The 14967-nt window shown below is 36.2% G+C and overlaps 2 protein-coding genes across 2 annotated transcripts; one reads left to right on the forward strand and one right to left on the reverse strand.

The window, feature by feature from the left end:
* Positions 1-754: 754 nt before the first annotated feature.
* LOC147399087 (anaphase-promoting complex/cyclosome 2) lies at positions 755-11120 on the reverse strand. Its single transcript, XM_086448502.1, has 16 exons — positions 10648-11120; positions 10376-10453; positions 9637-9868; positions 7699-7994; positions 7444-7515; positions 6974-7215; positions 6314-6730; positions 5964-6165; positions 5700-5814; positions 5532-5614; positions 4553-4672; positions 4307-4395; positions 4149-4230; positions 2897-3088; positions 1505-1573; positions 755-1424 (listed from the first exon to the last, which is right to left on the reverse strand). The coding sequence occupies exons 1-16, from the start codon at positions 10873-10875 to the stop codon at positions 1299-1301; spliced, it is 2643 nt and encodes an 880-aa protein (XP_086304628.1). The 5' UTR covers positions 10876-11120; the 3' UTR covers positions 755-1298.
* Positions 11121-13052: 1932 nt separating this feature from the next.
* LOC147399088 (chlorophyll a-b binding protein 4, chloroplastic-like) lies at positions 13053-14411 on the forward strand. The gene is made up of 3 exons (XM_086448503.1): positions 13053-13330; positions 13602-14017; positions 14126-14411. The coding sequence occupies exons 1-3, from the start codon at positions 13122-13124 to the stop codon at positions 14260-14262; spliced, it is 762 nt and encodes a 253-aa protein (XP_086304629.1). The 5' UTR covers positions 13053-13121; the 3' UTR covers positions 14263-14411.
* Positions 14412-14967: the final 556 nt, after the last annotated feature.

Here is a 14967-nt window from a genome sequence, read left to right on the forward strand (position 1 = left end):
AGAGGCAACAGTTTTGAAGATCAGAGCACTTACTATACTATTTGAGACAAAATTTCAAAGAATTTTAGGAACCACTCGAGGTTGTTCTTTATTTTAGTTTGGTTTTCTTCAACAGACCTATCCTTATATTGATTCAAGAATCCAACATTGTCTTCATTCCAACGCGAGGAACTGCAAAAACTTGGATTGAATGAAATCTTGCCTTGAGTTTAGTATGAATTCAATACATAGAAAGAGTAAAAATGAAAGTTTAAAAAATAAGAACATCAACACATTAGCAAGTTATGGTTTAATGGAGTTCGTACCGCATTATCTCAAATTCTAAGAAAACCAACCAATCAATATTTAAGTACAGGAACATGATAAACAAACGTATTTGCACATCACAAATCTGTGAAGAGTGCAGTAATATACACTATCAAGATATCCAAGACTAACGAATATACACAGAGAGCTACAATAAACCAGTAATGTTTCACGAGTTGCTCAAGTTTGAGCTTGTAGTACGTTGTTACATAAATTCAGAAAGTGGACTGAACTTTAAGAAGAATTATCCAACTTCTAAGAATGAAATGGATCAAAGTGATATTGAAAATCAACCTGGAGTATTTTGGGGGAAGACAAATCAGCCAATTTAGTATGAACGCCTCCCACTCCAGATATAAAAATGGTAAACCATTTCCTTGGATGATTAATAAGCAAAAAGCATAAACAGTTCATTTTAGTGATGGTTAGGAAGCCAAGACTTACCCGCTTGGTTTAACTTTGGCTCTATGGCCCATCTAAAGGATTGCTCGATTTATAAACAATTGTGCACATGTATTGCTGTATATGTGAGGATAAAATGGGACAACTTGCTTACAAAGTGCCCAGATTTACTCTTACAACTATCAACTGGCACTCGAGAATAACACCACCTACACAACTGAACTCTAGTGTGATTTCCAGAGTATCCCAAAAGATGTTGGGGTGGATAGCTGCCAACAAATGCCTTGGGTTATTGGTTCAAGCTAAGCTAACCCTTCTGACATTTCCAAAAACACAGAACAAACTTGACCTTCGAAAGAAATGAACTAAAAGAAAATTGGGGAAAGGAAAACAAAAGTACAGATTCTACATGTAACAGAGATTTGAGGACCCAACTTCTTCATTTTCTTTCCTACATTTCTTAAAGGGAAAGACCTTTGCGACCCACTTATAAAGAAGTTTCTATAATAATCCCTTATAGCACAGATAAAAGTCACCAAGGTCATTTGCGAAATGCTTTAACTTATATTGGAGCATTTTGCTCATCTGTCTCACTGCTTCTTCAGAAAGTACATCCCACCTCTTAATTCTAATTTCTCTTCTGATACGAGACCGGACAAGAAGCTTTGCAGTTGTTGGAGTGACTTGTCATAAGGAGGATCAGCTACACAGAACATCTGCCATAAAATTTATTTTAATAATAATTGTTCATACAATTTTTTTTTCACCAATTTTTTTTTATTACAAAGGGCCTTACCTTGAGAGTATTATGAATTCTATCCAATGCCATGCTGCCAAAATTAGTAAGCATCCCCATAATAAATTTCTGCAACCAAAATCAACTCAGTCAGGGACGCTCATATACATACTGAAATTAAAATTTCCCACTTGTATTGGAATTATCCATATGTCAAGAAACACGGGAAATTTGTATTATCTGAGGAACAAATTTTTACGTCACATTCTTAAGCCTTGACAATTTTTATCCTTACTATAATAAATTATCACTTTAAATTGACGAGTCTGGATGTCCTAGATTCAGCTATTGTTATGCTTGGATGCAGGAAACTGAAGAACTATGTTAGCAGATAGTATCTACAGATATTTGACCTAATAGTACTTGGGCATGGGGCATCGGGCATCAAATAACTAAAAGAGAAAACAATTTCCATAAAGGTAATAAGATTACCAATATGCAGAATTAGCAAAAGATATCATGAATGCTAGATTGTTTTTTTAATTTGGAAAAAAGGAATGTTTGAAAGGTGGTAAAACATTATAACATATCTAATGATAGTTGGTTAATGACAAACAAGTTGATTGGCACATTGTAACAAGAAGTCCCGAAACAATTTCTCTAATCTCAGCTCCACCGACCTAGGCATAGAGAACAAAGAGAGGAAATAAACCAGGATGGACCAATCCAACAAGCTCTCTAAATGAACCAAAGAGCTCCCAGAAGCCCCTGAGTAGTGCTAGGATCTTTCCATTTATTTTCAACCCAGACAAGAAAGACCACTTGATCCAAGAACCAGAAAATCTATGTCTGAAAAGAGAAGATAAAAGTAAGATTCTTGGGAAGAGAGACGTCACTTTTTTTTTAAAACTTTGCAACAGTGTTTCAGATTTCCTGAAACTCAATGTGACCAACTTTGGTTGGAAAACACTATTCTGTCCTTGATTTCAAGCAGTTGACTAATTTGTTAATTACATTTTCCTGAGATTTCATGAGTTTCTCTAGCAGAATCTCTGCTGAATTTTGCCTAGAAAATTTGGAACTAAGCCAATCAGTTAAATCACGTTTATACTATACTTTGTTGGGCTTAAATGAGAGTAAAACAATTTTGTACATTGGGCAATCAGACAGATTTGTACGAAGCCTTTGTAAGAAGTGCAATGCCTACAGACTCAAATTTGGTGTTGAATGTCACTTATTCTATGGTTTCATGTGGGAGGCTCAAACTATCTTCAAGAAGCGATCATGCGCCTCAAGCCTGAATTCAACTTTTTTTTATTTATTTATCTATTTATAGGGTTTTATAGGAATTTTCTAAAAGAAAAATATTTTATTTTAAAGCACCAGAAAAAGAAGATTTTCCACTTTTGGACAAACAAGGAAACTGTATCAGGTAGAGAGAATGTCACAAACCTCGTATACAGTCATCTCTTTCAGTAGTTGCTCCTCAACAGATGCTACAGATCTCCCTCCTTCCTCATCGGCTCCTAGAAGGTCTTCACATGCTGCACTGTTAACACCATTCCTCCCACTATCAACCATTCCATCGACAAGAGTAAATATGTGGTCATCAGATTCTGTCCCCAGTGTTTCAACTAGGATTCCCTGGGCAAAACACATGAAGGAAAAGTGAAATAAAAAGTAACATTCCTCCTAAGATTTCACATTCTTATTAGTGACTTCCCCACTACGAAAAAAAAAGTTAAAAAGGAGGTCCAATTAGACATTTGTATTAATTTTGTTATTGTGAATGAATTTGAATCATTCAATCTTGTACCATCAACGTCTGCATGAGCAGGGGCAGAGCCAGGATTTTGCCCATGTGGGGGCAATCAAGAGTAGAAAATAATTTGTGGGAACTAAGAGTGAAAAAAATAGTTGTGGGGGCAATAGTGGCAGATTTCTTTATCCGCCGCTAAAATCTGTTGCAATAGCTCACTAATCCATAGAATTTGAAAATTCTCATGGGGACAAGTGCCCCCACAGTCCCCACTCTAAATCCGCTCCCGTGCATGAGAACAAATGATGATTATAGGCAGCGGCCACGGCTTGTCCACACAAAACACAAAAGGAATCAAAATAGCGGTCAAAACACACACACAAATGTAAACATTGCTATAACAAATAAGGACTCATCATAAAATGTGGTTTTACAGTTTGCTCTTTCATATTTTCTGTGATTGGTCGTAATTGAACTAGTTTTAGAAAATCAAAATCAAACGATCAAGATAAAGATGAGAACGTCAGGGAAAATTGTAAGGTTTTCCAACTACAAAAAATTCTGTTTCTCAAAGATAGAATGTAAAAGAGCACATGATGCAAGAATGTATTAACTTAACAATAAAGTGGAAATCAATCGCCAAGGAAGGAAATGCTTTTTAATTCAACTATGTAAACTAACACAATGGGTTGGCAGCTTTAGCTGTGGAAATCACCACTTGTTCAATAAAAAGAATATTACCAACATGATCCATCTGGTTAAATTTCAGTTGAATACAGGGAGTTTGCAAGAGAAATTGCCAGTTCAAGTGTGAGCAAGTGGTTTTCGGTAAAGCAATATATTGATCTAAAGCTATCAGTTGTAACGTGAATCATTTACCACATTTTCTCCCCCCTGCCCCACCAAAAAAAAAAGAAAAAAAAAAGGATAAACTATCTAACATACTTTACTTATCCAGAAGTTTATCCTCCGATTAAGTGCATCCACGGATACCCCGATCGCAGTTGCAAGGCTCTTAGAGGTCCAACTGCAAGTGAATAATACAAATATCATTAGAAGATAATATACAATCAGAATATAGAGGGACATCTCCCACAATTTACCTTGTCTGATCTTGAAATTGCATGATGATTGCTGCATGCACCGGAGCCACTGTGAACTGTACCTCCCGATCCTCAAATTGCAACTCCAGCTGAAATAGCACACAATCATAATTAATATTTTCAACCAGTCAAAAAACTTCCAAGAATTTTTAGGCAATGATGAAAGCAGATTCAACTTCACCACTTAATGTTTTACATATTCTATAAAAATAGGACTGATGCCACCAAGTTCTACTAGTTTCCAACCTTGACTGTACCAAGATTCTTCTTCCACAATAGCTTGCGAGGGGTCTTGATTTCATTAAACCTTTTCGCATAATCAGAAAGCAGCTGATCCACAGGCACAGGTATGTTAAGGGATTCGTCCTGTAAATTTACTTTAAGGTCAGTGCAAAGAAAATTTCTCAGCAATGAAATAAGCCTAACACTCAAGCTTTTTATGAAAGATCATAACAACATACTCAGAGCCTAAATAACCATGAACTGGAGCAGAATTTTATTGATTCTGGGGCTACATACCAACTTGAATGCATCCAGATAATGTCAAGTGAAGTTTACAATAAACCTTTTTCTAAGTCACTAAAACCATAATATTGTTAATTGTCAAGAAAAGTACATCTACCCTCAGTAAGATAACTCAAAGGTAAATCACACATTTCAGAAAGTTTTTTTTTGGTAAGTAACAGAAAGTTTTAGTGTCCTAGTTTCTTCTTCATTTTACTGATCGGTAAATGAACTCATAAAACAGTAGGAACACCAGCAAATACAAATAAAAACATTCTAGCGATAGAAGCAATAATTAGAGATGAAAGAGAATAGAACAGGAAAGTAAATCCACTCGTTAGGAATAATCAAACTGCCCCATCTGAAAACGAAGTTGTCAACACAACAACCAAATTCACCCAGGATTGACAGCCAAGAGTTCAACACTTCTTTGATATTCATCACTATATCATTGAGGTTATATCCCACATCAATATTCTTCCCTTCAAACCCTTCCAAATGGACCATATGACTCCTAAGGGAAGAAGCTACCACAATATTCAAACTCTCTTTGAGAATTCTTTATCCCCACCCCCAAACAAAAAAAAAAAGGATCAAATGTTGAGTGAGGCACTCCCAATCTCATCCCAAACAAAAGAAAAATCCACCATATTTCAATGTCTAATATTTCAAGAGAGTAATACTAGCTGATGCTACGATTGCTAAAATTGTCCTAAAATACCTGTATAGGTGGCCAAAAGTTTGAAGATATGATTGTTGCATCAAGAAGATCTAGTGACACTCCAGTTTCTCCTTGCTTGGAACCTGAAAACACATCGAACAAAATTAATACTGAACATGATTTCTCCTTGCTTACAAGCTGAATATTTTTTTTTAAAGGAAGTAGTACCACTATGCGATGGATGATTTATGGTTGCTTTTATATTGGTATTTATCCTCTTGGAACCAATTAGGTCATTGAGCATAATTTCACACCTCTGCATACTACCCTCTCCAAAGTGTATCTGAAAAATGATAACAGGAACATGGGCATCAAATTTACACATCAAAGTAAAATAAACATTAGCAATAAGCATCCAAACTATCAATTGCAGCCGATACGAGCAACTAAATCAACAGAAAGCTCATCACATTTAATGGACAGAGAGGTTACCTTAAGGAGTTCTAGAGTACGTATCTCTGAGTCAATGTCATAATCAGATTTGTTCAGAAGCTTTTCGGCTAGCATAACACGATATTCGTTAACTAGCTGGTCCTTTGAACCAATTATGCCAACAATCATCCCAAGTATGTCAATCTTCCGCCTATTCCTGCTACCCTTCAATGGGTCAGCCTCTACTGGATCAGGTTCCCAGCTGGAAAAAAGACAACACCCATTTAAGAAAACATCTAATTTCAAATAGCTAAGCTACAGTCTATACCATCAGAGAAGCTCAGAAAATATTAAAGCTCATAACTTGCATCTTCATTGAAAGCCATGGCAATGTAAACATGTAAACATACCATTCAGTGTCGATCCATGCTTGCTTGTCGTCCGTGTTGAAATCATCATCACAACCAGCATTCTCTTGATTTCCTCCATCTCTATTTAACTCCTCAAGAAGGCTATCCCCAGTGTTACCAGGCCCATTTGGATTTCCACCAGGCCCATCAGTAAGCATGGTCACGATGCATTTTATAGTATCTTTTCTTCCCCTTAAATAATCTCTTATTGGTTCTCCTACTGTTTCAAGGAAAATGCCACTTGGATCTATTATCCTGAGTGCCTTGATAGTTGAAACATACTGGTGCAATATGTCATTGGTTGAGGCACCAGCAGTAAGCAAACGATATCGCAGAGCAGATATAAATGAATCAACAAGCTTTGAATGTTGCCCAGTATATTCGAGACACTGCTTTAAGTCTTCAATTGCAGGAGAGCTGCAAGAGCCATAACAATCACATTCATAGAACGAAATATGAGCCCAATAAAACCCCCTATGAAAAAAATTGCAAGTTCTATGTTCATTAGAGCATCACTTTGTTGCATCCACTGAAAATTCAATTGTTCAACAGTACAAAGGATGATGGATGCATAATTATCTCAGCAAGTTAAACAATCAAAGTCTGCTTCTAGGTTAAGAATCTGTGGCACTATTCATGTAAAAAAAGTGAAACAATTACCTGTCAGGATAGTCCACGATAATCTCAAAGAGCTTAGCTATTCTTAGGTCTTGCAATGTTTCATATGCAAAATATTCAAGGCGCAATTGCCATCTGACAAGTCCTTCAGAGGGAGTATCGATCCCAGGGTAGCATGAGGGACGTGAAGCCAGAGGTGACTTGAGACCAGATGAAGGGCTATCACAACTAACCGAGTCACCAAGATAAGCTAGAAGTGCATATAAGAACTGGAGAGGAACAGCCTGCACAGAAGAACAGCAGAATATTAGAAGCCTCCCCCAGAAATATAATTCTGCAACGCAGCACTTGTTTACATGCAAAATCGCAATACCTGCTCGCCTATGAGCTATGATTTTAATAATCAACATAAAAGTCAGAATGTAGGTAATCCAAATGTTTGATTTAAAATCCACGACATCATTATCCAAGACTTATCTAATCAAGAGTAGTAGCAGAAACCAAACAATTACCTGAATCCACTGTTTAACGGACTCCAAAACAGAACACCTGTAATCATCGCCAGCTAAATCATGAACTTGAGTCTGCTACACAAAAAAGAATGTTATTGATGTGATAAGTATGAGTGAGAAAAATGCATTGAATTTGGTCATCACAATGGGTAACACTATAAATTGACTTTTCCATAAGAACCGTAAATTGGGTTTTGACTCCTACATAACATGAAAGGAGATAGAAAATAAGTCAATTCATAGAGAAAAACATACCTTCAAAAGCATAAATATAGCAGAAGCGTAGGCATCTTCAGTCATAGATGTAAACCCAAGACTTCTGAGATCATGAACAACCTTACCTATATTTTTCACCAATTTGTTGTTCTCCAAAAGTACACTCTCATGAGAAGTTTTATCAATGACCATTTCACCAACTCTAGACAAGGGTTCAGTTCTTTCATCTAAATCCATGTCATCTTTAACATAAGATTCATTAACATCTTCATAACCTCTGGCCATCATCGTACTTAGTTCTTCCAACCTTTCCTTGAAATACAAGCGGATTATCTCTAGAAGAACATGGTAAGACATAAACATAACTGGCGATATTATTCTCTGCAAACATGTAAAAGGCCATGCAATATAAACTATAAAGCCTCCAAAAAAGATCGCCAGCATATATACTCGAGCACAAAATATGTAGTTATTTACATTAGGCCAACAGAATAACACGATTCCATGAAAGCACAATCTAATAACTCATGAGGTGAAGTGGAACACCATAGACCTCCGAAATTGCAACCCTAAGAATGTCAGGGCAGACAACTAAGAGAAAATCATGCCGAACTACATTTGAAATGTAAAGAAATGGGATGTACCTTCTGGTTAAAGGAGACTACTAAAAGAGGAAATTCCGACATCAGGCAAACAATAATGCATATTATTGAGCAATATACTGAGTGGTAAGGAAAGACAGTAGTGAAGAATGCCCGAAAAATTTAGTCTTTTAATGTATAAGCAACATGGTTTCAGTTTCAATTAACCATTTGTAGAAAAGAGTGATTCGGAAGAAAAAATATTGTATGCTAAATATGTTCATCTTTACTATTATAATGAGAGAAGGCAGAGTAGAAATGGTTCAACACCAAAATAAGAATGACCAACAATGCCCCCACTTTCACATTTAAACCTAATAGTATCAGGGTCATTTTGGTCAAAATAGTGAAAATTGCAATCCCACATCCCTATAATCACGTTGATTGATTTTTTTTTTTTGAAAAGTATAATATATTGATCAGAAAGGGGAAATAAGAAACAAAGAGGCCGAGAAAGCCTCAAATAAGAACAAAAAAGAAAAGAAAAACAACATTAGTAATTACAAAATGAGTGCCATCTAAACACAAAATCATCAAATGTAGTCCCCGCAAACTCTATATGCTGCTTTGACCAAAGGTATAACAAACCCAAGATCTCCAAAAAACCTGCATGAGAACTGCTACTCTGATTATTGAACACTCTGTTATTTCTTTCGTTCCAGATCCCCCAAGCGATAGCTGAGGGGAGCAAAGCCCAAAGAATCCTTTTTCTGGAGTGGAAAACGTTACTAGTCCATTCTACTAACAACGAGGAAAACTTACGAGGAGGAACCCAATTCAAACCGAAGAGACCAAGGAATTTCGACCAAATATTATAAGAAAATGAGCAATGGATCAATATATGATCGACAGATTCCCCATCATTCATACAAAGTGGGCAACAATTGGGAATGATCCAACCCCGCACAATCAAATTATCCAACGTAAGGATCCTACCCAGATTGGCCAACCAAACAAAAAAAGATACTTTAGAGGGAACTAACCTGGACCAACTAACAAAAATAACAAAAATATCCTTCTTACTATATTATCTTCAAAACCCTTTAATCAATATTTTAAATTACAAATAAACCCTTTTGATACATGAGTGTTTGCACATGCCACCTTCTAGTATCTTTAAACAGATTATAGCATTTAAAAGTAACATTTTTGAGGTTATAACGTTTTTTCAGTCCCCAAAGTTTAATCCATTTAGAAAAAATGGAATGGAGGTACAGGATTTGCATTGGCAACAGCAAAAGAAAATTATTTCATCTAAAATAAAGAGGAAGGTCTAGCAGCATTAATACAAGGCATAAAGTCAAACCATGAAACAGAAGCTACCAAAGGAACGCACCATGAAAATGGCGAGGAAGAGATGTCAAAAGAACTGAAGATACCAACAACTGGTACCTAGAAAAAAGACGGTTTCTTTCCACATCTGAAGTATGCCTTCCCTCCACTATGCTCTCTTTGTATGACTGTAAAGCATGAACCAGCATTAACAAGCACTTCTCCTGATACTGTTTTTCCAAGCATATCTCTTCTAATGCTTTACACAATACTTGCTGAGCCCAATCTTCCTGACTCTGTGTTGACAAACCGAGATCAGGGCATCACTAAAGAAGTTATATTTACATGAAGTGAATAGGAGAAAGTATCCCAACAAAAGATCAATACATATTTAAAATTATGAAATTAATCAAATATCATGAACTAAGAAACGGGATCATTCGATTTTTCACTTCTAAGGCGTGTAATGTAGATATTGAATATAATCCTCTGAAATAAACCAGTTGTCTTTGCTTCCAGATAAACTAATTAGGCATACCCCAATGACCCAATCCCTTTTTTGTGTGGGCAACATCCCTAGAAGAAATACTCGTGATGGAACATTTGATTTGTAGACGAAAGGGAATGCCTAACATGTGTTTTCTTTGCAAGGCTTAATAAAAATTGGATAATTTGTACATTAAAACTTATATAAAAAGAATTAAAATTTACAACTTGGGCTACTTGAACATTCCCCATGTTCTCCACCAATATATTTCAGTAATTAATTAATCAGCAAAAAATAAGTTGGGTTTAATCCATACTTTTTCTGACATTGCAATGTCGCTATAAGAATCAAAATGCCGCCAAAACTTCGACACCCCATTTCTCTCAAACGTTTCCTGCAACCAAAGAACATTCATAAAATACCAACATATGAAACCAAATGTTTCATCTTTTTTTTTGTTCTCTTCTCCGCAACGCATTTACGTTAATTAAGCAACCACCAACCTTAATAGAACTCTACAAATAACGATCTAATTTCCTCGAATGAGATTACCAAATCTTCTGGTATGAGAATCACTGATTAACTTACCTCTAGGGCCCTAAAAAAGTGATCTTGGACGAGAGAATCGAGGTTGTGCTCACAAAGATTGTGCACATAAGAAATGAAGTCGGATCCAACCGAAAGATCTCCTTTGTCTTTTAGAAGAGCATCTGTGCTGACACAGAAACCGTTCCAGCTCTCCAGAATCTCGTCGATGGAGTCGTCACTAATTGAATCCAAAAACCCTAAATTATAAGTCGCAGATGTTGGTTCCATCTATAGTTCCAGAGAATATGGAAACAGAGAACAGTGAGACACTGAGGTAAAAAAAAAAAACCCTAGCTTTCGACAGAGCTTTATCTTTGAATTGAAGAGATGGAGAGTTGTTGTTTAAGGATGATCAATTGAAACTGTGAGGATCTTCGAGTAAAAATGGCGGGAGTGCGTATTGCACACTCGACTCTTTCTCAGAAGATCGAGCAGCAGATGTGCTGGGGCTGTTTGCCGCCACTTGGTTGACATAAAATGTGGCGGGCGAGGTGTACTGCGCACCCCAGCCTTGAACTCATTCAACTCGATGAGTCTGAGACGACTCGTAGATCTTCTAACTCGCCCAATTTTGTATGATTTTGAGTTATCATCGTGGTTTTAAAACTCGTTTTGGTGTCTCGTCCATGAACGAGACCGAGTCATCTTGAGCACAATTTTTAATATATTTGAGTTGTCTCATTCAACGATGAGAATAATGAACCATGATTTTAAATCTCCTCTAATACATTTTACTTGTCTATTCGTCTTGTCGGTGGACAATACCAAGATATATTGAACGAGTTGTCTTGATCTGCGATGAGATTTAAAACCATGGCTACCATTTGCCTCGGCAATCACATTGGTAAAATTTAGGGTAAAATACACTTTGACCCCAGTAGTTTGGCATAATTCCATTTTGACAATGGCCTTTAAATTTCTAATCTACATTAGAGTCACCCTAATCATATAACACTTATTTTAAAGAATAATGATTTTCAAATGGCCCCACACACCTCCTAACGTGGCATGTGCTAGAATCATAGATTATTTTTTTCAAGAGATACAACTATAAATATTTATGGGAATGTACATTTATGCATCCCGAGGGAGGGAAATCTATGATTTTAACCCATGTCACATCAAGGGACGTGTGTTAGAGGGAGTGTCAAAAAATCACGACTTTATTTTATATTTAAAATTATAATATAACAATAATTTACATAATGAAACAAGATGATTTTCTCGTCTCTTTGTCTGATTGTTAATCTCCTTGTAAAGAGTGATTGAGATAAGGTTGAGAATAAGTAAAAGTTAAGGACGCCAATATGCCCTCTCTCTCTCTTTTCTTTCTCTCTCTCTCTGTGAAGCTTAGATTTCTATTTTTTGGATTTAAGAATTTATATGAGTCTAATCATAATTGTAAACAATTATTGAAATTGTTTGAAAGATTGTTACAATATTTTGTAATGATGAACTTATAATTTGAGCTAAACCTTAATAATATATGAAGCCGTGTTCTAATCAATAGCTGGGGTGTGACAAATAATTTAAGAAATTGGGATTTAATAAGTAAAAGTTGTCAATAAAAACTCTCTAATTTTATTGTTTTTACTCCTCCCCTCATTCTTCAATAATATTATTCTAATTTTATTATCTTTTCTCTTTAATTTTATAATCCTAAAGAAGATGCTCGTGACGATTGTCGGGGGTTAAATTCTAACTTCAATATAAGGTATATTTGAATGAGCCATTATGCCATGGCAACATTTACATGAGATTGGTACAAATAGCAAGAGTAAAATTGAAATCAAACTTTCTTCTACAAATATATATGTCACATTTAAGTTTCTCATAATTATCAGCATAATAGGAGATTGCTTCCCCCCTGAATTGAATTAACATCTTACATGTGTGAGTTTCCAAAATTTCATTGATAAGTACATGATTCATAGCATATACTTATCCCGGGATAAACTTATCCTTTCCTAGGATGAAATTATCCATCTAAGTGTTCAATGCAACAACTTCTCCTCCCCGCCCCAAAACAGAAAATTTACTATAAATAAACTGAATAGCCTTGGATATTTTAGAAGAAAAGAGAGAACCTCGGCCAACCACATGTCGGAAGCTGATTGGTTTCATAGATTCCACGTGTCCCCCATCAGATATCCTTACCAGAATCTTCCTACGTGGCAAGAATGTAGAACCCACTAAAATTTTCGACCAACAAGAACAAAGAGAGAGATTTGTGGATATGGAAACAAGATAAGTAAGGATAAGGGATCAAATGCTCCCATTGGTCAGCTTTAGCACCACTATAGATCTCAACCATTGAATTCCAATGACCACAGAAACCAACGGTCATATTCCAGTAATGAATATGGACCATAGGAGTACTATTGAAATTCAACACACAAGATGTACATTTAACCAACATTACTACTACACATTGCCTGAGACTTATTCCATTTGCCGGAATTTAAGTCGGAAAGATGACAACCGTCGCTACACAAGCTTCTCTTGCCATTTTCCGACCATGCACATCGCGATCGAAGTTCCTCGCCGGGTCCTCTGGCAAACTCACTAGAGAAATTTCCACTAAATCGAATGTGTCATCTTCGTCATCAAGTTCCTTCAAAATTGAAGCCAAAAAGGGTGAATGGTTACCAGGTTTGGCTTCGCCTGGGTATCTCGACGGCAGGTACTTTCTGTGTTCTATTACATTTTTTGATCAGATGATTATAACCGTTAGATGCATCAGTGAGAATCAATGGTTGTAATTATCATATCAGGTCGACTTTAGGCCTAGAGGATCTATATGAGACCAATCAAACAATAGATCTTGACCGTCTTATAGATCATATATAGATGTCGAAACATAGATTGAGATCAAAGTCCTAATCTTATTACCAAATTTTATGTTTTATTAGACTATCCATGGACATCAACTAATGGACTAAAATTGATTCCAGCCTCCCTGGTGACAATGGGTTTGATCCACTTGGGCTTGCGGAGGATCCTGAGAACTTGAGATGGTACGTCCAAGCCGAGCTCGTTAATGGGCGCTGGGCCATGTTAGGTGTTGTGGGAATGTTGTTGCCAGAGGTCCTCACCACACTAGGAATAATCAATGTGCCAAAATGGTACGAGGCAGGGAAAGCTGAATACTTCGCATCATCTTCAACCCTGTTTGTGATCGAGTTCATCTTATTTCATTACGTAGAGATTCGAAGGTGGCAAGACATAAAGAACCCAGGATGCGTTAACCAAGATCCTATCTTCAAGAACTATAGTTTGCCTCCCCATGAGTGCGGCTACCCTGGTAGCGTATTCAACCCACTTAACTTCGCACCAACTCCTGAAGCTAAGGAGAAGGAGCTCGCCAATGGTACGTAACGCCACCATATCATCATTAATGTTAATGAACTTATTTATATAGAACATAAGGCTTAAATAAACTAACTGGTTGTGTTAATTGTTTGTGTTGTATTCGTAGGGAGATTGGCAATGTTGGCATTCTTAGGGTTTATAGTCCAACACAATGTGACCGGGAAAGGACCCTTTGATAACCTACTCCAACACTTGTCCGACCCATGGCACAACACCATTGTCCAGACATTCAGGGGTGTCTAATTTGACATGGAAGATATGGTTTCTTATGTAATCATGGTATTATGTGTAAGAGAGAGAGAGAGATGAGCTTCAATGTAGAAAGAGAATTTTCAATGTACAGGTGAACTAAGAAGACAATATTATTGTAGTTCTATCTACTATTACTTCAACTCTATTTGTTAATTAGATCTTACTTTCCAAATAGAAGAAAATTAGAAGAAGGAACTCACAACCCTTAATGCTAAAAATTCAATCTAATCTGACAAATAGCAGATATGGTTTTTCACTTGTCTAATAATAATTAATATGATGTTTTTGTATAGGTTAGTTTTGAGGCTTGGCTTGCTAAGCTCCCATAATAGGATTTAAATTGCCCAATACCACTACACAACTAACTACATAATTTTCAAAAAAAAAACTAATTTTCAAAATTTCTTACAGAAAGGTCGAGCAAAGAATAAGAAATAAAACTACCTTAATTAGCTCTCCAAGGAATGATGTGGTTTTTTAGTTGGTGAAAACATGAGAAGAGCAATGTCAATGTCACAAATATAGTGTGAAAGAACGAAGCAGTAAAGAGAACAAAAAATCACACATGAACAATACAAGAATTTGCATGGTTCAAAAACGTGCCTATGTCCATGAATCAGAACAAGAACAATCATTATTTTCTCTTAAGTTTTACAATCCTGAAAATCTCTATTTATAAAATTGAAAGTTACCAAA

Source organism: Akebia trifoliata, chromosome 7, assembly GCF_017979445.1.
Source record: "Akebia trifoliata isolate Shusen 1 chromosome 7, ASM1797944v1, whole genome shotgun sequence".
NCBI classification, from domain to species: domain Eukaryota; kingdom Viridiplantae; phylum Streptophyta; class Magnoliopsida; order Ranunculales; family Lardizabalaceae; genus Akebia; species Akebia trifoliata.

Excerpts from the sequence above, each read along its gene's own strand:
- LOC147399088 (XM_086448503.1), top strand. The coding sequence starts at position 13,122 with ATGACAACCGTCGCTACACAAGCTTCTCTTGCCATTTTCCGACCATGC. Across the intron at positions 13,331-13,601 it reads CCTGGGTATCTCGACGGCAG|CCTCCCTGGTGACAATGGGT; the intron begins GTACTTTCTGTG and ends AATTGATTCCAG. Across the intron at positions 14,018-14,125 it reads GGAGAAGGAGCTCGCCAATG|GGAGATTGGCAATGTTGGCA; the intron begins GTACGTAACGCC and ends TTGTATTCGTAG.
- LOC147399087 (XM_086448502.1), bottom strand. The coding sequence starts at position 10,875 with ATGGAACCAACATCTGCGACTTATAATTTAGGGTTTTTGGATTCAATT. Across the intron at positions 7,995-9,636 it reads TCTTCCTCGCCATTTTCATG|AGATAATCCGCTTGTATTTC; the intron begins GTGCGTTCCTTT and ends ATGTTCTTCTAG. Across the intron at positions 7,216-7,443 it reads CCGTTAAACAGTGGATTCAG|GCTGTTCCTCTCCAGTTCTT; the intron begins GTAATTGTTTGG and ends TCTTCTGTGCAG.